Raw genomic sequence first — 27742 nt, forward strand, 5'->3', positions numbered from 1 at the left:
AGGTTGCACATGAAGGATAAATGAACATGACCTGAACTGGGTATTTGGGGCTTTAGACCACCCACCACTGGGACCAATGGGTGGAGCAATCAGCAGCCTTTGAGATCCCCTGAGGCTCCCTAAGGGTTCACACTAGTTGCTGACACTGACAGGGCTGGGAAAATGGACTGTCTCGTGCCTCTGAGAAGGAAGAGAAGATTGAGCCAGCTCAGGTGACCTTGAGGGAATTGCAGGGATTGCAAGAGGCCCCTCCCCCCATGAGGGCAGCCAAGTGGAGCCAGGAAAAGTTTCTGGGGCCTGGGAGTCCACAAGGAGGATGTGTGGGAAGGGTCAGGGATACCATCTCCAGTCCTTCCTTGTTCTCAGAGTTTCCCATGGTCTTCCCTGAGTCCTTCCCACTGCATATCTGGAGGATGGGCAGAAACTCCTCACCTGCCTCCAGCCTTGTCTGCCACAAGCCAAGTGTAACTCAGGCACCCCAGGCACCACAGCCCGAAGCAGTGCACTGTGGGGTGGTTGAAGGGGTTTCATGTATGTTAAGCTCCTACTATGCACCTGGCATTGCTCTGAGCGCATACCTTCACTATTACCCTAACTCCCTTCTGAAGGGGCATTGTTCCCATGTCACTTACTGGGGCACAGAGATGCTGAGTGGGTTGCCCAGGGTCACAAAGCTAATAAGTAGCAGAGCCAGGAAGGCCTGTATTTTTCTTCAGGCCTCAGGACCTTCACTTGCTTTGAGAAAACCATGCCTTCCACATGCCTCTAAGTATGTTGCAGGCTGGGAGTAGGGAGTGGCAAAGCTCTGTGCACTTAACATTGCCCTGGGGAGCACGCGCGTCAGCCAAGATGGGTTTTGCACACTGCAGGTTGTGCACGTTGAACAACTGCCAATGAACAACTCACACCTTCTGCCAATGAACAACTGCAGTGTTCTAACCAGGTTGCAAGAGCACCTAGGAGTCTGTGGAATAAATAAATTGAACCAATGCAGGAATTGTATGGACCCTTGACCAAGCCTCCCCCTAGACTGCCTTTGGGCTCTGGAGACCAGCAGACTAGTATACCAGTCCCCACTCAGCCACTTCTACCTGTGTGACCTCAGGCAACCGCTGCAGTTCCCCATCTATAATTGCCAAATGGAGATACTCATTCCTGAAACAATGTAGGTAAAGTCCCAGCAGTCACCTGTGCCTGGTGTGGGTGGTGGGGAGACAGGCACACTGCCAGCTATCAGCGAACAGGCACACGTTCCCACACCAATGCAAGGCCTCTCATTCCGGGCAGGGAGGGTTCCAGGGAGCTGTTCCTGCCAACACCACATTAGCCAGTGCTAAGGTTGGGATGCTCTGGCCTGGCCCCTCCCAGAGGAGAGAAGAGTGAGGCCCTCCCTTTCTCAGTATCCCAGCCTCAGACACTAGCCTCCTTCTTTCCCAGCCAGGGAGTCTCAGAAGTCTTCCACAGCTACCCCACTTAAGCAACTTTCCAGCCACTCTCAGCAGGGAGCAGGACGGAGACACCAGCCCAGGACCCAGCCAGACCCAGGGCTCTTGTTTGCCCATGAGACCTGGGGCAGGGCATGGTACCTCAGACAGCCTCAGTTTCCCTGACCCACAGTGGAGAGATTGAACCTTTAATCAGCTGGGCATTGCTAGGCCCCAGGGCAAGAGAAAAATCTGGATAACAACCTGGGAGGGGCTATTATCTTCTCCTGCTGCTTGGATCCCCAACCAGGCCACAACCACACCTGTCCCTCTGATTCAGCTGAATATATATCAGAGCTCAAATATTAGGATAATCAAGGCCACACACCAGGGAAGGGCAGTGAGGCCCTATCCCTTAACCTCAGGAACACTTCCTCCTCCTACAACCCCCTACTGGGAGGAAATACAGAGTTAACAGCCCTGATCTATCAGGAAATAGTCTTTATTACAAAAATTTGCATGTAAACAGATAACCACTGCACTGAACAGCCTCCCTCCAGAGCATGCACACCCCAAGTGTGGAGAAAGATAGAGTCCTTTCCTCACACAGAGGCCTGCCCCACGGGCTGGGCTCAGGCTGCTGCTTGAGACACACACTGGCCTGTACACACATTGCTGTGGGCCCAGCCCTTGATGGTCACTGGGAGCTGCCTCCCTGGGCAGCACTGTCTGTCTGTCCGTGACCATGAGGTGGGGTATGCCCAGAGTCCGAGCCAGCCCTGAGGCACCTAGGGCAGTTGGCTGGGCCAGCCCACCAATCCACCCACGTGTATGCACAACACAGTATGTGCCTGTGGAGTCTAGAGCACGGAGAGATCGTGGCAGGACTTGGACTTGGCGCGAAAGGCCATCTTGCGGCTGTTGCGTGCTACAATGCGGCCCAAGAAACGCTTTGCCTTCTTGCCAAGGCTCTCTCGCCGCCGGGTACCCGCCTGTCGACGTGCATTGGCCTCTTTGCTGTCCCTGCGCAGGCGTATCTGGCGCACGACACCCTCAAACAGGGCCTGGACATTGTGGTGCAGCGCTGCTGAGGTCTCAATAAACTTGCAGTCGAAGACCACGGCACACGCCCGGCCCTCTGGTGGGGAAAGGCACATTCTGGTTAAACAAAGCGTGGGTGGGTGAGAAGTCCACTCAAATCCTGGTCACCCCATTGCAGCTGCCACTCAGGAATCTCAGGGTCAGGAAAGGGGGATCCCTGGGTGGTCCCCAGAAACATAGAACGCAGCTCCGGTACAGAGGATCCAGGGCATTGCTGGGTCACCCAACTGGTAGAATGTGCCCACGTTTAAGGAGTTCACAAAGGCCCACAAAAGGAAACTCGTTTATTGAAATAATTTGAAGTCGGATATTGAAATAGAAATGCTACAGTACTCAACACAAGAGAACGAGAACCTTGTTGAGCAGCTTAGTGCTTCATGGTTTGGTGTTATATACCAGTGAAACTAGAAGGAGAATGTCACCAAGTCACTGCTAGGTTCCTCTGAGGGGCTCAGTTCTGGGGGGTCACAGAGGAGAATGCTGAGCCCAAGAGGGGAGAATCCTCCCCAGGCACAAGCCCATGCCAAGACTGGTCCCGGCCCCAAATCCACTCTGTGATGTCCTATCCCAGTTCTCTGTGCTCTCCTCACCCGTTGTCTGTCAGGCCAGGGCCAAAAGGGACAGGAGACGAGGACCCTGTGGTGGTCCAGCTCACTGCACAGCAGCTTCCACCTCCCCGCGTGCGTTTGGTCCTTTCCCCAGCCCTCTTGGACCTTTGAGAGTCCAGTGGGAGGGTAGCAGTTTTCTCTCTCTCCCCCTCAAGTTTTTTTCCTGAACATTTTTAGCCACTCATGATCCCCAGGGACTTGAGCTGAGCCAAGACTGAATGGACCACAGCCCAGTTAGGATGTCCCTCCCTTTCCGACCCGCTCCCTGCTCACCATCCAAGGAGACCTCTCGAGAGCGCACCAGGTCGCTCTTGTTGCCCACTAGGATAATGGGCACGTCGTCCGTCTGCCGTGCCCGCCGCAGCTGGACTCGCAGCTCTGAGGCCTTCTCGAAGCTTTCCTTATCTGTCACTGAGTACACGATGACGTACGCATCGCCCATAGCCATGCAATGACCAGGTAGCCAGCGGCCACTATCCTGGGGAACACATATATACACATATCTACCCAATAATTCTCATGCTCCCAGGCTACAAGGCTGCCACTATCAGCAGGCCTCTATCCCCTGGGTCATGCTCCCACCCTGCCCTGGGTCTCAGCCTGCAGCCTACCTGCTCCCAGATGTCATAGACCATGAGTGATGCCTCCTCTCCATCCACTATGATGGACCGATCATATGTGTGCCCTAGGAAGGAGACTAGTAGTCAGGTTACCTGCTGGCTGCAAGAAGCCACCCTCCCATACCATGTGCCAGGTTTACTGTTCTGGCCACCCCTTGCAACTCCACTCCAGAGCCCCCCTAACCTTTCCCTCCACTTATGGCCACTATGTGACAACAGAAATAACAGGGCTGGGAAGTGGGAAGTAGAGGGCATGGGGGGCCTTCCTGATCCTCACCTAGACACCTCTTCCCCAAGCTACCAATGTCCTGGGTGGCCAATCCTGATGTCTTGGCCCCAAGGTAGCCCCGACCACAGTGGCCTGAGTTAAAATAGTGACTGTCATATTCTTAGAGCCTTTGTCACCCAGGGCTCTCTCCTAGAAACTACCTCTGGTTGTGTTCCTGTCAGCCCTGGCAGGGAGGGATGTCCCATTCCTATCCTAAGAGTTGTCTCAGGTATGGGTCTTCTACTCCGGGCATCTCTCCCTCTAGCAAGAGCTGGAGGTCCCCTCTCTTTTAATTTCCCCAACCATGAAACGGGTCAGTAGAAGCATGGTTCTGAAAATGCCTTCAGAATCCCACGGTATGTGCGGCTTTTAATCCAGTTCCCCAGCCCTGTAGCCCTCAGTCCCAACCCTGGCATCTCCCCTCCCTTGAATAGTCCCAGCCCCTCACCTGCGGCCTCTGCTTCAGGCCCATCCTCTACACCACCGAAGATTCGCGCCAGAGCGCTCTTGCCCACGCCAGGCGCCCCCAGCAGCAGCACCTTGTAGACGCTCTCGTCTGAGTCACTGCCCCCTGAGCTGAGCGACTCGGAGGAGCCCTCGTGCCATTCGAGCGTCGCACCCTGGGCCCCGGTCCCGGTCCCGGCCGCTGCCAGAGCGCCCGGAGCCAGCGCCGCCTGCAGGTCCCGCTCGTCCACCGGCATGCTTCGGCGGTGCAGCGGGGGCGCCGGGCCCCAGGGTGTGCTGCCCCGACGGCGCTCGCGCTCCCGGCCCCCGCCGCGGTTCCCGCCCGCTCCGCTGCCGCCGCCATTCAGAGTCATCGCGCCCGACGCCGTCTGGGGAACGGGAGTGGGGAAGGCAGGGTAAGCCGTGGTGTACAGGGTGTGGGAGGCCGGACCCCTGGCGCGCCTGCCCTATCCCCGGCTCAGGCAGGACGCTGGAGCCGAGGACCTGCCGCAGTCCCCTCTCGGCCGTGAAGGCGCTCTGACTCTGAGCCACTCTCCCGACTTGTCCATCCGCACCCCGGACGGTGCGACCACCCGTACCCTGCTACACCAGGACACTCACCCACCCGCACACGGACACGGTCAGAACTAGGTTCCAGGTCCCGATACAGTCCACTCGCAGACCCTGGCTCGGACGCCCGACGCTGCTGCAGCCTTCGCCTCCTCAGTCCGCTCTGGGCCCCGGGCTCCAGAGCTGTCTATTTAAGCGTCTGCCCGCCCCCGCCCCCGCCCCCACCCCCCGCGCTCGCCCACGTCCCCGCTGCTGCGGGGGCTGACGTGTCCGTCCCCTCCCCCTCGGGGGAATCCCCCACCCCCTCCCAGGACCTCGCACCCACCGAGACCCCGCCCCACCAGACTGGGCAGACAAAGCCTGGGTCTGAGCGTTTGTGGTGGGAGGCAGGGAAGGAGGCAGAAGGAATGGGGGTAGGTTGAATGGTGCGGGGGAGGGGTTTGAAGTTGGGGATACCATCGTGGGTGGGGGTCAAGGGGGAAAACCGGAAGGGCCCACTGTGCCAACTCCCCTCTGGGGAAAAATTAGTTCTGGCCCTTTAACAGTGAATTCTCCCTTTGCTCTCCCCCAGCCCTGGCCTGTTGCCCAAACAAGCAGACCAATACAGACTGGAAAGACTTGACCCTTCTCTGCTCAGGACACCCACTCCCCACCCTCCCATATCTGAGCTAAAACATAAGGGTCCTAAATCTGGACCTCTGGTCTTAGCACCAAGTCCTCTCTACTCCCCTCCCTGTCCTGGGGAGCTGAAGGTTCTACCTGATGCGCCTCCCCTTCAGGGTGTGGGCTAGTGTCAAAATGTGAGCCCCTGGGGGCACATGGAGAGCTGTTTGGGGGAGGGAGTCAGGGAAGGGAGGTGCTCTGGCAGTGCTTTGCAGGTAGAGGTGCATACTTGATTCTGGGGGAAGGAATACAAGCCCAGAGAAGGGAAAGGATGAACTCAGCACCACCTCACCTCCCAGCACCCTCCAGACAGCTGCCAACAACTCTTCTAAAAATACCTGGCCCTGGCCCTTCTGCTCCTGGCCTTTCCGTTCCTGGTCGTTCTGCTCCTAGGCTGGAGGTTGCCCAAAGTTGGGGAAATCCTGGCAGATAGGTGTCAGATGGCGGCAAGAGTGGATGGGGTGGGTGGGACTGGACCAGAGTCAGGGCTGAATCCAGCCACTTTAAGTCTTCAATGGTTCTCTCCTTCCCTCTAGCCCCATAAGGACCTACTGTTCAGGGCATATAACAGGATCTGGAAGTTCAGACTCCCATCTAGGAGGGGCAAGGGGTAGAGCACCCTTGGGGCAGGGCTGGGGGGATGGAATTAGCTACCACTTGGTGCCACCACTGCCCAGAGCTCACCCCCTCCTTAGACCTAGGGTGGGGGCCAGGGCAGAGGGGAGATGTCATGGGGAAGCTTGGTTTCTAGACCTGGCTCTGCCTCCAGACTCCTGGGTCTTGCTTCCTCTCCCAGCCTCAGGGTGCCCAGCTATAAAATGATCTGTTCCCCCCTTGCTCATGTCTAGGGTGTATGAGATTGGGAGCAGGCTGGCTATGAGGTACTTTGTGACAGGGATCTGCTATCAGACTCTGACGTTTGATTGTAATGAGTGTAGCTGGGGTGGGGGCACCCATTCAGGGCTCAGGTGACATCACGGATGGATGGATCCTAGTGGGCTGTTGTAGGTTGCCATGGAGACCTGGGTGGGGTTCTCTGGCTGCTGTATTAGTTTCCTTGGCAACATGGAAGAGGGCCTTGGAGTGAGGAGGGCCTGGCTAAGTAAGTAAGAGAGGGTTTGTGAGGGCCTCTCTGATCTTGAGGTCCCCAAAGTAGGCAAGGGCTAGACTGAGGGGTGGCCTGCCCACTTGTGTCTTTCCCATGGTCCTGGGGTCTTGGAGGCCTTGGCAACCCTACACTGGCTCTGGCTTCCTGGATGAGGTCCAGTGGCAAGAGGGAGTTGTGGTTTGAACCTCCCGTCAGGACGCAAGTCTCAAGAGCCAGCAAAACACTTCCCATCAGGAATCCTGGATGGACTGCTTATGGCACTCCTACCCACCTCACACATGACCTTGCCACTGAAAATAACCCCTGCATGTCCAGCACAGGGTAGGTATGTGGGGGTAGCTCTGACTGTTCCCAGCAGGGAGCCATGCAAGGAATTAGGGCTGGGTTTCCCCTCAAGTAATCTGAACTCTTGACTTCAGCAGTGTTTCTTCATTGTCAAGGGAACTGCATCCACATTAGGCCAGTCAGGCCCCAAGCATTCCTCCAACAGGCCAGACACACCACAAGCCGAGGTATGGCCAGGGGCCCCAGGAACCAAGAGCAGGACATGACTCTGAGACACCCCCACTCCCACCTCCTGGTCCTCTCAGCTCTCTGGGCTGAGTTTGGCTGCCCAGAAGGAGCAAACTGAGTCTGGAACACCTAGGACAGCCCAGACTTCAAATCGCAGCTCTGCCACTTGCTATTTCACCTCTGTTCATTTATCTTGAGTGAGCCTCAGCTTCCTCCATGTAGAACAGGGATAATGTCTTCATGGGTGTTGTTATAAGATATAAATAATGTGAAATGCAAAAGTAAAGTGGTTGGCATAGGTCTGGCATGTAGTCGTATCTCAATAGGAACACTTTTACCATTCTTGTGTGGACAGGACAGGTTGAGTGAATCTGTGGCCCTCTCCTGCTTGTTCTTTCTTGCTTCTGTTCTGTTCTCTCCAAAATAGTGATCTGCCCAGAAGAGGGGCAATGCAGATACCTTCCCCCTCTCCCCCATATCCACCTTCCCTCTGTGGGACCCACACCTTTCCCCCTCCTTCCAGTAGCAAAAGGTCATAAAGGGAACTTGGTTGGGTTTCAGTATCCCCAGCCCTCCTCACACAACAGCCCCCTTGTCCCAGTTCCTTTGTTCTAAGGCTCAATTCATTCATTCATTCATCCCATTGATCTGTACTAATTACCTACTATGTGTCAGGCCCTTTGCTGTGGGCGTGACAATAAGCACAAACTGACATAGCTGGGCATGTTCATACATGTCATCTAATCCCTGGGTCAATCTCACCAGCTATGATTTGTTGTTCCCAAGCCTGAGAAGTCACAGTCCAGAAATAGAAGATCAAGATACACCTGACAGAGGGCTTCAGAGACCTAAAACTCCACCCCTATCTCATACCCATGTATAACAGCTGGAGTTCCAGAAAGTTGCCTGGGCACTAGCCCAAGGATTCACAGATGGTGTCTCTGCAGGCAGCAGCCAGGGGCCACGCACAGATGAGTCAAGACTGACAAGGGGACTATCTGATATGCCAGCTGTGACATGAGCAGCTTGATGTCCCTTGCCCACCATGGCGTGGCTGCCAGGAGGGCCAGTTGAATGACTCAGTGACACCTGCCTCCCCAGTGACTTCCCACCCCCAAGCTGAACAGACACCACAGAAACCTTAGATTGGGGTTGTCAATACAGAGGTACATACATGGTAAAACCTACGTCTGGGTACAGGTGGTTGGGGACACTCCCTGGGCCTGAGGGACCCTGGTTGGACACCATGCCTCTCTGGAGCGCTGAGGTTCTTCATCCATGGAAAGGGGCAGGAGGTACAGTACCTGGAAAATTACCTGAAATAGGTGCAGATCCATTTTAAATCTTCACAGAGCAGTCCCAAGTGATTGTCACAACTATGCCCATGTTACACATGAAGAATCTGGGCAACATGGGCTGAGGACTTCACCTCTCTAAGCATGAGCAGCCAGATCTTGGTTACTGGGTGATGAAGCCACTCTCTCCTGGAATTGGGGACCGAGGGGGTGGGGCAGGCACAGGCCCTTCCATTCAGGCAACAGTACCCCTTGCCAATTGAGCAGTACCTGCTAAACTGCTTAGGTTCCTTTTTACTCCCTGACTGAGGTCTTGGGAGTAAATAATTTATTTCAGAAGCTTGTTTCCTCACCTATGAAATAAGGATAATAAGGGTAGCAACTGCTACACAGGGCTGGGTGGAGGACTGACGGACTAGGTAGTATATGCAAAGCCCTCAGCCAATGCCCACTCTCAGGTCAGGCTCAGTGTTGTCAGCAGACCCTCAACAGATTTTTGAAGAGCCTCTGGAAATCTCTGCCCACAATCACACCTGAGCTTTCGCAGGGATGAAGCAGACATGCTTTTTAATATCCCCACTTATCCCCAGAGAAAGAAACTGAGGCAGGAAATCATGGCATTACAGTTCCTAACTGGCTGATCCCAGATCTAAGCCCCGGGGTCTGTCCTGGTGACCATCTGTGCTCTGGGCACAGGACTGAGGGAGGCAGAGGCCCCAGACCTCAGCACCTGAAGTAACACACATCTGTGGGGTTGCTGATAGAGAGGGTACTTCAGGTTCCTTTCCACAGAGAAACCTGTTGCCACTGCCCTGACAAGGGAACCAGAGCAAGTGTCACCAACAGTGAGACAAGCAGGGATCACACAGCTACTGGTGGATGCTAAAGGACACATACAACACTCTTGGGCAAGGTTCTCATTAATAAACTCAGACCTGAACTGAATCAACTTCTAGTTTATAAGAAACATAGCAGACAACGGAGCAAATCAGACTGTGGAACTTCTTCAGGACAACTCACCTGACTTAGAAAAAGTCAGTGTCAATAAAGATTAAAAGATAAGGAGTGGAGAGACATTTCTAGAAGAGGCTATAGAGATAACCATTGCAATGCATGAAACTTCACTGGAGCCTGATTTAAAAAAAAAAAAAACACAACTATGAATGACATTTTGGGGAAATTCATAAATGATTGGATATTAGACAGTATTAGGGAATTTTTCATTTTTTTGGCCAGATAACAGTATTGTGGTTATACAGGATTACTCCTAGGAGACCAGAATGAAGTACTTAGACGTGAAGGTCGTGTGTCTGCAGTTGACTCTTAAATACAGTTATATTATACATACACACCTAAAGCCAACGTTGCAACATGTTAACAACTGTTGAATTGATGGGTATACTCGTGTGTTCACTACACTACTCTTTCAATTTTTTTTGTATACTTCCAACTTGTCCTAGAAATCAACCATTAGAAGAAATTTTTTTTAATTTTTATTTATTTATTTTTTTAACGTTTATTTATTTTTGAGACAGAGAGAGACAGAGCATGAAGGGGGGAGGGGCAGAGAGAGAGGGAGACACAGAATCGGAAGAAGGTTCCAGGCTCTGAGCCATCAGCCCAGAGCCTGACGCAGGGCTCGAACTCACAGACCGCGAGATGGTGACCTGAGCTGAAGTCGGACGCCCAACCGACTGCGCCACCCAGGCGCCCCAGAAGAAATTTTAAAAATGAACTGCATCTTGGGGTGCCTGGGCGGTTCAGTTGGTTAAGCATCCAACTTCGGTTCAGGTCATGATCTGGCTCACGGTTTATGAGTTCGAGCCCCCATGTCGGGCTCTGTGCTGACAGCTCAGAGCCTGGAGCCTGCTTCTGATTCTGTGTCTCCCTCTCTCTTGACCCTCCCCCATTCACAGTCTGTCTCTTTCTCGCTCTCTCAAAAATAAGCAGACATTAAAAAAAATGTTTTTAATGGATTGCATTTTATCAACCCAGCCTGTATAGAAACTTGCACTCAGGGGGCACCTGGGTGGCTCGGTCAGTTGAGCATCCGACTTCGGCTCAGGTCATGATCTCGTGGTCTGTGAGTTCGAGCCCTGCGTCAGGCTCTGTGCTGACAGCTCAGAGCCTGGAGCCTGCTTCTGATTCTGTGTCTCCCTCTCTCTCTGCTCCTCCCTGACTCATGCTCTGTCTCTCTCTGTCTCAGAAATAAATAAACATTAAAAAAAAAAAAAAAAAGAAAGAAACTTGCACTCATAATTACCATCTCCTCTCAAACCCTGAAGGACCCCACCAAGGTGAAAAAGAATCTGAGACATGCTGGGAAATGAATATAAATTAAGGATTTATTACAAAATGCAAAATGTTAGTTTCTCATTGTCAGTGATCCAAGAAAACAAGGCCATGAGCCCTGGGTGTGGCTGGGGGCAAAAAACCAGGTTTAGGAGCGGGCTGACAGGCACTGGTTCACAACCTCCAACAGGTGGGTATTCTCTAGGGCAGCTGCCACCCGTTCCTTATCCGCAAGCTGCTTGTTCACTGGACAGGAAGGAATAGAGGAGGATCAAAGCCAGGCTCTGGCCAGCCTGCCGGCCAACCCGACTTCTAAGCCTTTGTATGCATATACACACTCGCACCAACCTACTGTCACCTCCTTCCCAGGACCCAGAGCTTTGATCAAGCTACCCAAACCACCTGAACCCACACCTATCCCACCCTATTGAGATTCCCTTCCACCTGGCTGCTCATGTCTGTTGCCTCATGTACTATAAAGTCTGACACACCCTGGTCCTGTGTACTTAGGAGAGGAAAAGGGCAGGGATGCAAGAACGTGGTAAGCACAGGAGACTTAAGTCAAGCCAGCTTCACTCTAGGTTGCCACCTCCAATGAGGAGTTACCCACCCAGTCGGCCTCCTTCCATCTTGCCCTACAACCCACCATGGCAAGGGGGAAGCCACAGGGCCAATGCCTCAACATCAGCCCACACTTACCTGCGTGCTCTGAGGCATGGGTCCCTGGTGTAATGTGCACGTCCATCTGGGAGGGAGACAGGTGAGGCCTGAGCACTCATCCCTGTCTACTCCCTTGTCCCCTCTCCCCCATTCACCACCTTCCACTGATCCTATGTCCTAATCATGACTGTGGACTCTGGACCTTCCATTATGCCCCACACCCACCCACAGCCGCTCCATCATCTCTTTCCAAAGAACTGGCTGACTGCTGTTGATTTAAAGGGTTGCCTGTGCCCCAACCCTGCTCCAAATCTATATACAGCTTCCTACTTCCCTTCCTGCCAAACTCACTACTTTTCTGCACTTTCCAGCTCAGGCCGTTATACTTGTTGTCCCATTCAAGTGTAAAGGCTCCTCCCAGTTTCATCTCTGCTTGTTGGGATCCTGGCTGGCCTCACTTTGATGTCCATGTTCATGCTCTCCATGTCCTCCTCAGTAGCAGAAGCTCACCCCTGTTCCACCCCTGGGCCCCAGTTCCAATTCACCTTGAAACGCTGGGGAAGAGATCGAAGAAGCTTGACTTTGATGGACAGGCCAATAAGGGTGGCCATGCTGCAGTGCGGAATGGTGGGTGTGAAGGCCACGGCCACCGTGCTCTCGGGGTCGCTCACCTGGTTGAGGGAATGAGATCTCAGGAGGAGGCCCTCCCTCCTCCTTAGTGTGTTGCTTCAAGCAAATCGTCTAACTTCTACAGGCCTCAGTTTCCTCATGCATAAAATGGGCACAGCAATCCCCCCTTCCCAAGATCCCCTGAGGAGTCCGTGAGCTGAGAGAAGGCCAGCCTCCTGGTGGCCTGCTGGGCTTTTCTGACTCTCCCGAACAACCTGCCCCCTCAGACGCTGGGAACGACTCACCTGAACCCGGACTTGCTCGACTACATTCAATTCTTCCAGCGTCAGTGGATGTTCCGGGTCATTGATGGAGCGAATCAAATGTGGCAAGTGAAGGAAAAGGGAGTCTGCCCCTTGACCCACTCAGAACCCTCCGCCGGGAATGCCTGGCCCTGATACAGCTCTACCAACTACTGGACAACACTTCAGCCCCCTCCCAGGGCCCCGCGAACGCGCCCGCGCTTAGCAGCGGCGGATATCGAAGATCTCGCGCGCGTCGATGCTGTCTGGAACCTGCTCGTCCTCCTCGCCCGCGGTCACCGGCCGCTCCCCAGAGCGCTCGTAGATGAGGGGGTTAGCGTTCTCCAAGAGGCCGCCCCCCACCCCGCCGCCCCCCACCATCGCGAAACCGCTGCCGGCCGCAGTAGGCGTGCACTTCCGCTCTTACCGGAGCACTTCCGGGGGACGGTTAGGGGGCGTGGCGTGGCGACGGGGTCGCAGGAGGGACAGGCAGCACCAACCGTTCTAGCTCTGGGGTTTGAGGGGAGCCGTGGCTTGGGTTCACTCTGTGCGCTAACCCGGAGAAATGCAGTCCGCTTGGCAAATACACAGAGAAGCCACTCGAGCGGTGTTGGCCGTTCGAGCCCGCAGGGTGCTGGACGGCGGAGGCCACGGCTGACTCTCGGGGACACTAAAGACCGGCCTGGAGTATCTTCAGGCACCACTTCCTCCAGGAAGTCTGCCTTTCAGGCTGGGCGGGCGCTCCCGTACCAAATGCCCTCTGTGCTGACACCGTTTACTGCGTTTCGGAACCTCCCAATGACGCGCCTGCACCCCCCCCCCCCCATTCCACCTAGGGCCCGGGAGTGCCCTGCCGAGTCCCCAGCACAGGGACTAACAGGCGCTCTTTAAATGTTTGTCAAATAGATAAATGACCTTGAGCTCGATCTTGGCGGGTAGGGGAGGGAGGGGTGGAAAGCCGTGGGATTGGGTTGGGGTTGTCTTTACGATAATGCCACAGTCATGCGTGCACTTCAAAATGTAGGTTCTGACTGAATAGAGAGGAGGTCCACGGAGACCCTCAGATCAGGGACAATAAGGCCATGAGGGACCTTGAGATGGACCCAGAAACTGAGTCCTGAAAGCAAGAAGGAGCTTTTCAGGATGGGCAGTCACACCTCTCTGTCTTTCCTCATGCACTTCCCTTCACCCTGAACAAAGATCACTCCCATTTCTCCATCTGCGGGAATCCTGACCATGCACCTCCTCAAGGAATCTCTTCTGGGTCCCCCAATCACAGGTTATTGCTCCCACTCTCTGGCACCCTTATCAGGTCTGTGACTATAAGGACAGTGAATGCAGTGACTCCAGGTTTGAGGAGAGAGTCGTTGGTATCGTGGAGGTATTGTGGAGGATGCCCAAGGAGGACGGAGCCAAGGGGAAGTGGCCATGTCAGTGTCTGCCTGTCACTGGTTTTTGCGTGTGCAGCAGGCTCTCCTGCCTTTCCCTTCCCAGCTAGCCCCGCCTACTTCCAGCCTAGGTCAAACTCCGTGCCCTGCTGGAGGCACTCACAGAACTGCAGCCTCTGGGCTGTCTTTGGGTGAAAACAGCAGTTGTGCACTGGGTAGACCATGCGACTGGACCTACTTCGCGGGTGTCTGAACGCCGTGGTCTGTGGACTCCTGCTTCTCGTCCTGGGCCAGGGTGAGGCTCCCTTGAGGGGTGGCAAGGGACGGTGGTCGCACTTGCCAGATTCTGCAGAGTCAGGACCTGAGGCTGCAGGAGGGAAGGTCCCAGAGAGGTGGGAACGGGTGGAGAACCACAGTGAAGGAAACTTGCACCAGACTGAATGCTGGAGCGATTGTCCGGGAACCCGGCGGGTGGGCCCTCACAGGCACAGAGAGAGTTGGGGCTGTCTGAGCATACAACACCAGTGATGCAAGTAGGGCCAGGAGCTCTGAGCAGCGCCTGGTGACGCAGGCGGGGCTGGGGGTGGGGGCATCATTTGGGATGTTTCCTTCTTAGTGTTTGTGGTGGAGCCGGCGCTGCCCCCGAAGAAAAATACCAGTAGTAATATTCCTGATGCGGTTTGGCTTTGAGTGTTGTGCCCTTGGCCAGAAGAGCGTCCTGGCACCCACTGAAGACCCCTCTAAAGGGGCCCCAGGCAAGGTTACTGGCCCTTGGGGAATCTGGCTATACAAGCCCAAGCCCCCTGCCTCTGCATCCTAAAGAGGCTGTCTGTTTCCTCTTCACCCCATGCACCCACCTGGAGTGAGGGCACCTCTTGGCCTCAGAGCAAAGGTGTCACAGAGCACTTTGTGTCAGCTTCAGGTTACCAGTAGTTTAGGCTATTCTGGCACCATGCCTCGGTGTCTGCAGCTCCTGTGCCCCCTCTGGCCAGCGTGATCCTCTCACCCAAAACGGCCCCACCTGTGAGACCTGACTGTCCTCCCTCTTCCCAGTTGAATCTGCCCTGGAGACATTCACATGAATCCCTTCCCCACGGCCCACCCCACTTCCACCCTTACTAGCTGCTCACCTGGCTCTCAGCGGTCACCAAGACTTTCCAGCAGGACGATTAAAAGTGTTAATATTTTGGATAGGACCCACTTTCAAAAAGAAATAATAGACAAGCCAGAAGAGGGCATAGGTGATATGTCTGACCCTCTCCTGTCCCATCTGGCCCTGGCTCCTTCAAGGTCCCCAGGGCTTTTTACACACTGCTCAGTTTACCGAAGAATGGATTTGTGCACACATCCTTGGTTTTCACCTAAATGATCACAAATTCCCTCCCTTTCTGGCACCCAGCTTTTCTACTTCCTGACACAGGGGATGACTTCCCTATACCTGTACACGGTAGAGCTTCCTCATACTGTTGCATACAACAGTTTCTCTTCAAGGATCCTTGATGTAACTGGCCTCTGACCAGGGACGTTTCAGCATTGTGTCCTTTGCTATGACAACATTCAGGCATTGGAGGCCAGTGGCCTCAGTGAATTACATGGACAGATATCGCACTTGGCAAGGAACTGTGTGTGTGTGTAGGCAGCATGTTACTGGGGAGAGGGGTGGGCCTTTGACGTGGAAAAACATTGCTCAGTTGCCCTCTGTGGAACCTGTGAGTGCCGACTCTGATCTTATCCACATGATACGGCATCAAGCATATTGATCCATGCTGATCTGATAAGTGATCTGGGTAGAGGTAGGCAGGCAAGCTGGGAAGGGAAAGGTGGGTCTGGCAGGAGAGCCTGACTGAACATGCAAAAACCAGTGACAGGCAGGCACTCGCATGGCCACTTCCCCTCAGCCCAGGCCCCCTTGGGCATCCTCCACAATACCAACAACCCTCTCTTCAAACCTGGAGTCACTGCATTCAATGTCCTTCTGAAAGAAGAGTGAAAGGACACTCCTTTCACTCTTTGATAAGGGTGTTGGGGGCTCAAGAGTGGAAGCAATAAACTGTGATTGGGAAACCCAGGAGAGCTTCCTTGTGGAGGCGCACGGTCAGGATTCCCACAGATGGAGAAATGGGAACGACCTTTGTTCAGGGTAAAGGGAAGTGCATGAGAAAAGACAGGGAGGTGTGACTGCCCATCCTGAAGCTCCTCCTCGCTTTCAGGACTCAGTTTCTGGGTCCACCTTCAAGGTCCCTCATCCCCTTTTGTCTCTGATCTGTAGGTGGTATAAATCCCCAGAGTTGTTTTTGGGGTTTGTTTTTTCCCCTTTTATTATGGAACCAGGTTCAGATTGGCCAAATTCTGCAGAAGCAGAACCTGAACCTGCCGTAGGGAAAGCTCCAGGGAGTCAGGAGCCAGTGAAGTTAACACCAGGAGTACGGGGAGCCTGACTGGATACCTCCCTGTACCCCAAGGTACAAAGTCAGGGCTGCCTGCAGCCACACAGCATCAAAGGGCTTCCAGTCTCTGGTAGAATCATATAACAAATCTGCTGTATCCATAATCTACCTTCAGTAATTACGACCTGAGCAACCTGGTTTTGTCTAGACTACCACCTCTCCCTCGCACCATTATTTGAAGCAAATCCCAGATATTACATCACGTGTAGATTTTTTATCTCCTATTAAAAGAAAAGGAATATATAGACATAAAACAATATCATGATTTCTTTTTTTAAAAGATTTTTTAATTTTTTTAAATTTTTTTCAATGTTTATTTTTGAGAGAGAGACAGAGTGTGAGCAGGGGAGGGGCAGAGAGAGAGGGAGACACAGAATCTGAAGCAGGCTCCAAGCTCTGACCTGTCAGCACAGAGCCCGACACAGAGCCCAAACTCACAACCTGCGAGATCATGACCTGAGCTGAAGTCGAATGCTTAACTGATTGAGACATCCAGGTTACCCAAGATTTTATTTTTAAGTAATCTCTATACCCAACATGGGCCTCAGACTTACAACCCTGAGGTCAAGAGTTACATGTTTTAACGACTGAGCCAGCCAGGAGCCCCCGATATCATGATTTCTTAATGCAATCAAGCATCTAGCCAAATGTTCTTATTTTGTATTATCTCATAAATGGTATTTACATATTTTTTTTAAATCAGGATTCAAATAAGGTCCATACTTTGGAAATTGGTAGACGTGTTTCTTATAACAGTGTTGAGACATGATTCACATAGCATACCATTCACCCATTTAAGTGTACAATTCAATGGTTTTTAGTATATTCACAGAGTTCACCACATCAATTCCTCCTTTCCTCCAACTTGAGCCCTAGGCAACCATCAGTCTGCTTTATGTTTCTATGGATATGCCAATTCTTGGCATTTTGTATAACTGAAAGCATCCAATATGTGATCCTTTGTGATTGACTTTTTTCACCGAGCATGAGGTTTTCAAGCTTCATCTATGCTGTAGCATGCTCAGTACTTTTTTCTTTGTAGTGCTGAATGGTATTCCAACATGTAGATATGATACATTTTATTGATCCATTTAACAGTTGATGGACATTTAGACTGTTTCCACTTTTTGGCTATTATAAGTAATCCTGCTATGAGCATTCATGTGCAAGTTTTTGTGTGGACATATGTCTTCAATTCTCTTGGGTTTATACCTAGGAGTAGAATTTCTGGGTCATATGGTAACTCCATGTTTCACTCTTTCAAGTACTGCCAGATATTTTTCCAAAGCATATACACCACTTTACCTCCTCACCAGCAATATGTAAAGGTTCCAGTTTTTCTACATCCTTACTAACATTTGTTATTATTGGTCTTTAAAAAAAAAAAGTTTTATTTCTTTAAGTAATCTCTACACCCCACGTGGGGCTTGAACTCATGACCCCAAGATAAAGCGTCATATGCTCCTCTGACTGAGACAGCCAGGAGCCCCATTATCCACCTTTTTTTTATGTGAATCTCTTTTAATCTTCAGCATCTTCCTCTGCTTCTCTTTTATTTTCTTTATAATTTGGTTGTTACATTGAAGAAACCAATTTAGTTGTTCTGGAGAGGATCCCAGAGTTTGGCCTTCGTTGATTATATCCACATGGTGTCTTTTAACTATTTCTCTGTCCCCGGTATGCTTGTCAACTTGTATTCATTCATTTGTATTCTCAAGGCTTGACCAGATTTCAATTTTACATTCTGCTTTGTCACGTTTTGGGGCAAGACTACTTCACATAGCGCTATGGACTCTTCCAATAGAAAACACACATTGCCTGACTGTCTTGCTTTTTGTGACAAAGTAAGTTGTTGACGTCACAGTGAGATTTCAATGAGCGTTTCTCTTAGCACGAGTGAGGTGAACACTTCTTCGTGTGTGTATGAGCCATTTATTTGTATTCCTTACTCTGTCTGAACATATTGTCTCATCATTTCCTATTCTTTCACCAAGTACATGCAGCTGGCATATTTCTTACTCATTTGTAGAAATTCTTTGTTAAGTATATCAGCTTGGGGACACCTGGGTGGCTCAGTCAGCTGAATGTCCGACTGCGGCTCAAATCATGATCTGACAGTTCGTGAGTTCAAGCCCCACACCAGGCTCTCTGCTGTCAGCGTAGAGCCTGCTTTGGATCTTATGTCCCACCCACCACCACCACCACCCCCCGCCCCTTCCTCGCTCACACATTCTCTCTGAAAAATGAATAAACATTTATTTAAAAAAAAAAAAAGAATATCAGCTTGGCCCCTTGTGTTAGGTGACTTTCAGTCACTTCCTCCCGTCCCTGATCCCCACAGTAGGAGAGGCTCTGCTCTCCTCATAATCCTCATAACATCATCACTTTGTTTGAAGGATGCTTTCTTTTTTTTTTTTAACTTTTTATTTATTTTAGAGAGAGAGAGAGAACGAGCAGGGGAAGGACAGAGAGAGAGGGGGACAGAGGATCTGAAGCATGCTCTGTGCTGACAGCAGAGAGCCCAATCTGGGGCTTGATCTAACAAACCGAGAGATCATGACCTAAGCCGAAGTTGGACGCTTAACCCACCGAGCCACCCAGGTGCCCCCGTTCTAAGGATGCTTTCTCTGTGTCATTTCTTGCCACCTAGAGCATGAGATCCTTAAGCACAGGAGCCTTGAGTGTCCAACTGCCACAGTTCTACTGCCTCACTGTCAGCAGAAAGGACACTCTCACCCCTTCAAGCTTATGTGACCATATGTTTGAAGCTCCTGGAGGTCAACCAGGTGCTAAGTCCCAAGGAACCTCACTGAGTGTGGTAGAAAAGGCCAGGGCCAGACCCAGCAAGGACAGTGGGGGTTGGGGGGTTGGGGGGGGGGAGAGTAGACACACAAAGGTTAAAGGCAGGACATTTGTAAAGCAAGTGTTTATAAGTCAGAGTCCCTTGAGCTGAAGACCAGAAGGAGAGGGCAACATTAGTAGCCTGGGAGGGCAACTAATTGGTAGACTCAACCCTGATGTCCACTTCTCTGCTCACAGGCCAGGACTCTGCCAGCCCCATCCGGACCACACACACGGGGCAGGTGCGGGGGAGCCTCATCCACGTGAAAGGCACTGATGTGGGGGTCCACACCTTCCTGGGAATTCCCTTTGCTAAAGCGCCTCTAGGACCACTGCGATTTGCACCCCCTGAGCCCCCTGAATCTTGGAGTGGTGTAAAGGACGGGACCTCCCACCCAGCTATGTAAGCAGGGAGTCCAAGGAACTCCAGTCCCTGGGGTGGAGGGTACTCTGAGCCAGGTTACAGTTGTCATTTCATCTAAGCCTCCACAGCCAGTCTCCCCTCTGAGTTTGATGGGTCCTCACATGCATTTTTTTCCACGAGCATGCAGAGGCTTGGAAGGGCAAAGTAACTTTCCCAGGCTCGGGGCTTGGCACTTAAGGGGCATTAGCTCCAAGTGCTGAAGGGATGGGCAGAGATACAGATGTGCCTAGGTTGTAGTTATGTCAAGTGTTCTCTGCCACCAGGGAAGGTGTCTCTGGGAGACGTTGAGTTGGCTCCATGAACCCTATGGGAGCCCCTGACTCCAGCAGCAGATACTGTAGATCCTTGAGGAGTAGAGGATCCCCACTGTGTGCAGTTACCATGCCAGTGGCAGGGCCAACTGCCGTTGGCCAAAGGGCTTGCGTATGTTCTTGCTACTGGAAACCATGTTGGAGTGATGAGGTTCCCTGACAGTCTGACTTGAGATGAGGGATGCCCCACTGCTTTTCTTGTGAGAAATTAATATCCACTCATGCAGGCAGCACATGTGTGTGGGCTACTCCCCTGCTCCCGGCCTGAGTACAGGAAGACAGTGGTGCCTACCAACACATGCAACCCATGGGTCTCAGAGAGACCCCCAAAAGTCAAGATTTCCCAGCCTCAGGAGGATTGGTATCCAAGGCCCTTACAACCTTGAGGCCTCCCTGGAAGACTGGGCTCAACCACAGCTTCCCCAGAGCCTGTGGCCTGTAACTTGGTGCAGAGGGGATTTAGGGAAGGACCATGTGTGAGCAAGTTCTCAGGGGAGGTGGGACTGAGGGAGGCTGGGAGAAAATGTGGGCCCAGGATCTCATTTTGACTGTGGTACGGCCCCACTAGGTGTTTGCAGAACATCACTATCACAAATGAGATGTTTCTGAAACTGCTGAATGCGACCTTGCCTTTCACCTCCATGTCCGAAGACTGTCTGTACCTCAACATTTACACACCGGCCCATGCCAGGGAAGGCTCCAATCTGCCCGTGAGTGCCAGGCCCTAGCTGGCTGGGGTATGGGAGGACATTTCTTCTGCAAGAAGATCAGAAAGAACAAGATCAGACTGGGCACTGCTGCAGTGTGGACCCTGTTGAGAAGCCTCCCACTAGTGGGTCCAAGGGAGTGCTTCTTACTCAGCATTAATGGCTGACCCTTGGCCATGGGGTCATAGAACCCTGACTGCTCCCGGAGGTCACAAGCTGTGGCCCTGGGCTGGACCCAAGGCTTACCCAACCAACTCATGCCCAGGAGACCCACTCGGGTGCTGTATCTGTTGGGCTTATGAGAATGGAGAAACTTTTGTTTGTTTACTTATCTACTTTTGAGAGAAAGAGAGAGAGAGAGGGGAGCAGAGAGAGAGGGAAAGAGAAAATCCCAAGCAGGCTCTGTGCTGTCATTGCAGAGCCTGATGCGTGGCTTGAACCCACGAACTGCAAGATCATGACCTGAGCCAAAATCAAGAGTCAACACTTAACTGACTGAGCCACGCAGGAACCCTGAGAGTGGAGAAACTTTTGATTAATGTGCATGTGGGATGATTCCCCTTTTCTTTCCACATCAGAGAGAGTTCTGGGAGAAATGGAGCCAGGAGGAGAGGGCCCCAAAATATCAGAAGCCAAATTTTCCTGATAGAAATTGGGTCACCCTCAGCCCAGGTCATGAAGACGCCACCCTGCCCTGCCTGCGTTCTATCTATGTGGTTAGGCAGACAGAGCCAAAGTGGTGGTTAGTCTAGGTAGCAGCCCCAGTGGCTGGATGGGAGCCACATGGTGTCTGTGCTTTAATTTCCCCAGGTGTTGGTGTGGATCCACGGTGGTGGGTTTACGGTTGGCATGGCTTCCATGTATGATGGCTCTGCACTGGCGGCCTTTGAGGACCTGGTGGTGGTCATTATTCAGTACCGCCTGGGTGTACTGGGCTTCTTCAGGTGAGCCTGGGGTTGGGCAGGGCAATGCCGGCTGAGTGAAGCCAGGACAGCCCCATAATCCCTGTCCCTGCCACTCTCAGCACTGGAGACAAGCATGCAACCGGCAACTGGGGCTACCTGGATCAAGTGGCTGTGCTACGCTGGGTCCAGCAAAATATTGCCTATTTTGGGGGAGACCCTGGCCGTGTCACCATTTCTGGCGAGTCTGCAGGTGGCACAAGTGTGTCCTCACATGTCGTGTCCCCCATGTCCAAAGGACTCTTCCATGGTGCCATCATGGAGAGTGGTGTGGCTCTATTGCCCAGCCTCATTGATAGCTCATCTGATGCGGTCTCCACGGTGAGTACCCCCAACTGTGGGAAGCTGCCTCATCTTTTACCTCTCAGCCTCCATTACTCTGTTAAATGAGGACAACGAGGACTACCCTGCCATCAGAGCACTTGGGAAACCGCCACCTCTCCGGGGATTGCGGAGGGGCTCAGGGATCAGAATCCACAGAACTCTGCCATTGCAGAGGCTGAGCATGTTCTATGGCCCGCAAAACTGCTGCCCTGGTACCTGTGAGATTTGTGGTGCACCTGCCCCCACCTGGGACCTTAGACAAATCATTCACCCTTGCCTGGAAGGATGAGCCAGCCCCTGCCTGGTCTCTTTACAGATGGTGGCAAACATGTCTGCCTGTGGCCAGATTGATTCAGAGGCACTGGTGGACTGCCTGAGGGGCAAGAGTGAAGAGGAGATTCTGGCCATTAATAAGGTCAGGCTGAGTGGATGCGTGTATGGAGGAAAAGGACTGACAGGTGTGGGGAACACATCCCTTTCATTCTCTGGGCAAGTTATTCCATCTCCACACATTGGTGTCCTCACAGTCTTGAGCGGGAAGTTGAGGCCAGGCCATGCTGAGCCAGCTGTAGGACCTCCTGAGGGAGAGGGTATGGGTGTCCTGGATGAGCTGGGAAGGAGTGACTGGGATCCAGAAGCCATCAGAAAAAGGGACTTGACTTTGTGGGCCCTCTCAGCCCTTCAGGATCATCCCTGGCATGGTGGATGGGACCTTCCTGCCCAGGCACCCCCATGAGCTGCTGGCCTCTGCCGACTTTCAACCTGTCCCCAGCATCATTGGTGTCAACAACGATGAGTACGGTTGGCTCATCCCCTCGGTGAGGCTCAGCCCCAAGCTCCCAGGTGCCAGAAGTCCTTTGGGGAGCAGGGCTCTGGGCTTCATAGCTCTAGCTAGGCCCATCCTACCCTCAACTTGAGATTCCCCCACTACCCAGGCCTTGGACATCTCTGACACCCAGAAGGACAGAGAGACTGTGAAGGCTGTTCTGCGGAATATGTTGGCAATGTTGGTGAGGCTTCTGGGGTCCTGCCCCAATGAAGAGGGCCTTTACTCCAGTCCGGAGGCAGGGAAGACCTATCCCCAAGATACCGTGTCCATGCGTTGCCTCCCATGAGCAAAGGCTGGGTCACCCTGGAGCTAGGCCCCTTCCTTCCATTCCCTAGACCATCCCAGGATCCGTCTGCCCAGCCCGGACCCTGCTGCCTCCCTGCTGCCAGCAGTCCACCTAACCTGACTATTTCTGACCCACCTGGGGTAGGTGTTGCCTCCTCAGTCTGTTGACATATTGATGGAGGAATACTTAGGGGACAGTGCAGACCCACAGACCCTCCAGGTCCAGTTCCATGAGATGATGGGGGACTATATCTTCGTGATCCCTGCACTCCAAGTAGCCAGTTTTCAACGTGAGTACATCTGTAACTAAAGCCAGACCAATAAGGGGGCAGCTCAGAGCTGTAGGTCCCTGGCAAGGTCTACTGGTGTCCAGGTCCCAACTCATGTCTATTTATTGGGCCCATAGGTGCCAGGCACGTGATGTCCCTTGTTTCAATAAATCCTCATGGCTAACCTAAGAGACATTCCTCATTTTACAGATGAGGACACTGAGGTTCAGTGACCTTCAGTGACGTACCTAAAACCACACACAATTTGAATCCAGGTCACGATTTGAACCCAGGTCCTTCCCACTGCTCTTGCTCCAGCCAGTGGCTCCCTCACCCCATTGTTCAGATTCCAACCAGCACTGGACCTAGCTCTCTCATCACCATGGGTAATGCAGGACGGCCCCAGGGAAGGGACAGCCATATCACGGCCTGTCCACCTCACCCTCTAGGTGTGCATGCCCCCGTCTACTTCTATGAGTTCCAACATCGGCCCAGCTTCTTCAAGGACACCAAGCCGCCCCACGTGAGGGCAGACCATGGTGATGAGATGTTCTTTGTCTTCGGAGCTGCCTTCTGGAAAGGCTATGGTAAGTGTTCCTGGGTGGGGTCCCTCAGAGGCCCCTCATTCTCAGAATGCGGGACAGGGCCTTGGCTGGGTCCCTGAGTGAGGGTGATAGCCCTCACTGTAGAGATGAGAGAGAGGAAAGAATCAGGCGCCCAAATCTTACAGCTAGAAAGGCTGAGCTAGAATTGGAGTCCAAGACTCTCCAGGCTGGGGCCTTCTCTCCCTCCACCTCTCCCCACTTCAACCATGGATGACTGGCATGGGTGCAGAGGAGGGTGTTTGAAAGGCATATTTGTTTCTTAAATGATTTTGCAGTGTCAGAAGGAAGAAGGGAGCCTTCTAGAACAGAGATGAGCCTAGTTTGGGCGGGGAGAGGGCCTGGCTCCCAAGGGCTGCGGGGAGAGTGGGCAGAGAGCCAGGCCTGGGAGGGCAGGGGAGGAGCCAGGGAAAAGTTGCACACAGGCTGGCGAGTGAGGTGGGGGCTGACCCGTGTGCTGGGCCGGGATTGGTGCTCACTCACCTGGACCCTTGTCCTCTTGCTCCCTATAGTTGAAGTCACTGAGGAGGAAGAGCTGTTGAGCAGGAAGATGATGAAGTACTGGGCTAACTTTGCTCGAAATGGGTGAGATGGCATGCCCCACCTCAACCTCCAGGGGCTGTGGCGGCTTGAACCATTCAAGGTCCCCCTTTTCTGTTGTGTCTTACTAGCTTACGTGTTTCCTTAATTGCATGGTGGTTCCTTCCCTAGCTTCAGGAGCCTGGGAGGGGCCTTGTGGGTGCTGAGCACTCAGTCCATCTCCAGAAGCCTCCCTCTGACAGGAGGGGAAAAAACAGCCCAGGTTGCCCAGGTGGAGCTGACGCTCTAGTGGGAGGTAGTTTCTTTCCTAAGTCTAGAAACATCCCCCTGTCATTCCCCAAGCCCACCCAGCTTGTTTGGTACCTAGCCTGACTCCAGTTGGGGTGCCAGGTCTGGGCTCAGCAGGGCTTAGAGTGACTCTCCCCTGCCCTGCTGGGAGGGCATGTCTACAGGAACCCCAACGGCGAGGGTCTGCCCCACTGGCCTGTGTTCGACCAGGAAGAGCAATACTTACAGCTGAACTTGCAGCCTGCGGTGGGCCGAGCCCTGAAGGCTCACAGGCTCCAGTTCTGGACAAAGACCCTACCCCAGAAGATACAGGAGCTAAAGGAGGCGGAGGAAAATCACAAAGAGCTGTAACTCCCTGTTACATCCCTGTCTAGGGTGAGAGGGTGGAGGGGTGCATTTGGGTGCAGGTGGGAGTCTACCGCATATGCCCACACACACCCACTGAGGAGCTAGTCGCTTCTGCCTTCGTTCACATAGCCATTCACGCATGCTTCCAGCCAGCCAGCCCGCAAACATTTATTAAGGGCCTACCGCATATCACTTGCCAAGCCCCCCATACATCCTCTCATGTTAGACATACTCAGTGAATGAAGCCGGGGATGGGCAAACCCCGATGGAAGTGCACACCCCACTGAGCCTGGGGCCCCACCCCCTCTTCCTCACCTCTACCCCATCCCCACCCTCCCTCCCCCCTCCCTTTGAAGGAGGGTGCTTTGGGAAATGTTAACCACACCTGGCTCTCAACAAGGAGAGCAAGCTCCACATGCTCTCCTATCTGTAAGTAGAAAATCTGGATGCCAGGAGCCCAGGAGCTCCGAGATCTTGACCACCGAGGCCACCAGCTACTGTGAATGTTAAAGTCCCTGCCCCACCCATTGTCCCCTAGACTAAATGTCATCTATCACTGACATTTAAACACAACACTCAAGGGGCGCCTGGATGGCTCAGTCAGTTAAACGTCTGACTTCGGCTCAGGTCATGATCTCATGGTTCGTGGGTCTGAGCCCCGTGTCAGGTGCTACGCTGACAGCTCGGAGTCTGGAGCCTGCTTTGGATTCTGTGCCTCCCTCTCTCTCTGCCCCTTCCCCTCTCACTCTCTCTCTCCATCTTAAAAATAAATAAACATTTAAACACAGCATTCACTCACTCATTTATCTGTGTTCCACAGAGGTGACCAACTCCATTTTTTGTAAGAAGAAGGCCTGAGCTTGTCCATGCGGCCCATGGAACCTGGGCCGGCTGTGCAGTGTCCAGAAGAACTGGGTGGGTCCCTCAGCCATCCACCTCCTGAAATTTGCCTTTATTTTCAGTGGTGCTGTGACACCCAAACTTTACAGGATTGTAGCACATCCATGAAGATGTTTATCTGTGAGATGTTTCCTGGAAGTAGGATTGAGGGGCCAGAAAGCTCAGGAGAAGAGACTCTTGTACGCAGACTTCCAAAGGCCTCTCTATCCAAGAAGGGGCTCCTCTTACCTTTTAGAATTCTCCTTGCCAACCCCCCCACCCCCACTGAACATCCCCCAACTCACTCTGAGCATCCACATGATCAGTTTTCCTGCTTACCCCATTGCTTTCCCTAAACTTTTCTTTCCCTCACCTTACTCACCCCCCGAAAGAAACCCTGTTTTATATGGTATTTGATCTCAGTGTGCAAAAATACCAAATTGTGTTCACTCTGCCTCTTTGTTCCACCAAAGCACTTTTTCTGCGTCACTAATAGGCTGTATCCCTCTTCTCATGGACCTAGGAGTCCTGCTATGCCCCCACCTCTGACCAACTTGCCCTTTCCACACACTAGATTTTCCAGGAGGAAAGAAAGTCCTCCTTTCCCTCCACTACATTTAAGCCCAAGCATAGAGCCTCGTGACATGGGGCCTGAAGGATGCAGAGAGGCCACCAGATGGCAGACGAGGATAACCTTAAGCCTGGCTGTCTTAGAGGGAATGGGCTTTCCTTGTGGTGAACTGCTGACTGGTGCATGAAGCTTCTCTTGCATTCTGAAAGCATTTATTGAGCACCCACAGCATGCATGCCTCTGTATGTTTTTCAGCCCTGCAGATGCATAATATACTTTCTAAAAGTGGGTTCCCAGTACTAGTTTTTTAATCATCTTATTTTTTTTAAACAGCTTTATTGTGGAATAATTTACATACAATTAAATTCACCCACTTCAGGAAATATACAATCACTGTCACATCAAGTTTTAGAATGCTTCTATTGCTCCAAAGAGTTCCTTCATGCCCCTTTGCAGTCAGTCAATCCCCATCCTGACCCTGGCCCACACAACCACCCAATTGCTTTCTATTGCCATAGTTTGCATTTTCTAGAATGTTCTAGAAATTGAATCACTAGTTACAGGTTTCTGTCACTTAGCATAATGTTTTTGAGATGCAACCAGTAGTTTCCTTTTCTTGCAAAGTGGTATTCCGTGTATGGTATGCTACGTGGTATCCATTCACCAGTTGGTGGACATTTCAGTGACATTCAATTTTTTACATTTAATTTCTTTAAAATTTTAAAGAAAATGCTAAGCTGTCTTCTAAGATGACTATACCATTTTTGTACCCCACCAGCCATCTGTGAGAGTTCTAATTGCACCATAGCCTTGGCAACACTTGGTCTTATCAGTCTTGTACATTTGATTAATTTCAGTAGGTGTGCAGTGGTATCTTACTGTGATTGGTTCCCTGTTTCATGTCTTTCTCTGTCTCTCTGTCCCTGTCTCTGTGTTTGTCTCTCTCCCCTCCATGCTCTAGCTCTCCTGAATGTGCCTATGGATCAAGGTTCAGGGACAGGAACGGCCCCCACCAGGGAGGTTGCCAAAGACAATCCAGGAAGGAGCACAGAGGGAAGTTTGATCCTAGGCCTCTCCAGCTCTGAACGCTAGCTGGAACCCCAGGACAGAATCTGGCATCTTCTCTCAACATGACCCTCACCCTGTTCCTCACTGAGCCAGCACTTCTGTTTGAATTAGTAAATATTTGCCAGTGCCTCACACTCCCCACCATCCCAACCCCCACACGCTCCTGACACTAAGACCCAGAG

The 27742-nt window shown here is 52.4% G+C and overlaps 3 protein-coding genes across 6 annotated transcripts; 1 reads left to right on the top strand and 2 right to left on the bottom strand.

The window, feature by feature from the left end:
* Positions 1-1910: 1910 nt before the first annotated feature.
* RRAD (RRAD, Ras related glycolysis inhibitor and calcium channel regulator) lies at positions 1911-5221 on the bottom strand. 2 transcript variants are annotated; one of them, XM_043599425.1, is made up of 5 exons: positions 5091-5221; positions 4470-4854; positions 3745-3818; positions 3407-3611; positions 1911-2562 (listed from the first exon to the last, which is right to left on the bottom strand). In XM_043599425.1, the coding sequence occupies exons 2-5, from the start codon at positions 4837-4839 to the stop codon at positions 2285-2287; spliced, it is 927 nt and encodes a 308-aa protein (XP_043455360.1). In that variant the 5' UTR covers positions 4840-4854; positions 5091-5221; the 3' UTR covers positions 1911-2284. The 2 variants fall into 2 exon arrangements, with proteins under 2 accessions (XP_043455360.1, XP_043455359.1); XM_043599424.1 differs by having other exon boundaries at positions 5087-5216.
* A 3244-nt stretch (positions 5222-8465) lies between these two features.
* Positions 8466-12897, bottom strand: CIAO2B (cytosolic iron-sulfur assembly component 2B). Of its 2 annotated transcripts, none has more exons than XM_043599439.1 (5): positions 12717-12897; positions 12481-12560; positions 12112-12237; positions 11606-11651; positions 8466-8635 (listed from the first exon to the last, which is right to left on the bottom strand). In XM_043599439.1, exons 1-5 carry the CDS (start codon positions 12856-12858, stop codon positions 8592-8594), a joined length of 438 nt encoding a protein of 145 aa, XP_043455374.1. In that variant the 5' UTR covers positions 12859-12897; the 3' UTR covers positions 8466-8591. The 2 variants fall into 2 exon arrangements, with proteins under 2 accessions (XP_043455374.1, XP_043455373.1); XM_043599438.1 differs by lacking the exon at positions 8466-8635 and adding an exon at positions 10942-11152.
* A 1097-nt stretch (positions 12898-13994) lies between these two features.
* CES2 (carboxylesterase 2) lies at positions 13995-27648 on the top strand. 2 transcript variants are annotated; one of them, XM_043599434.1, is made up of 12 exons: positions 13995-14160; positions 19352-19556; positions 20457-20598; positions 21406-21539; positions 21620-21878; positions 22198-22296; positions 22559-22699; positions 22817-22891; positions 23141-23285; positions 23714-23851; positions 24379-24451; positions 24859-27648. In XM_043599434.1, exons 1-12 carry the CDS (start codon positions 14088-14090, stop codon positions 25043-25045), a joined length of 1671 nt encoding a protein of 556 aa, XP_043455369.1. In that variant the 5' UTR covers positions 13995-14087; the 3' UTR covers positions 25046-27648. The 2 variants fall into 2 exon arrangements, with proteins under 2 accessions (XP_043455369.1, XP_043455370.1); XM_043599435.1 differs by lacking the exon at positions 19352-19556 and having other exon boundaries at positions 14011-14160; positions 24859-25549.
* The last annotated feature ends 94 nt before the right edge of the window (positions 27649-27742 follow it).

Source organism: Prionailurus bengalensis, chromosome E2 (assembly GCF_016509475.1).
Source record: "Prionailurus bengalensis isolate Pbe53 chromosome E2, Fcat_Pben_1.1_paternal_pri, whole genome shotgun sequence".
Classification (NCBI taxonomy): Eukaryota; Metazoa; Chordata; class Mammalia; order Carnivora; family Felidae; genus Prionailurus; species Prionailurus bengalensis.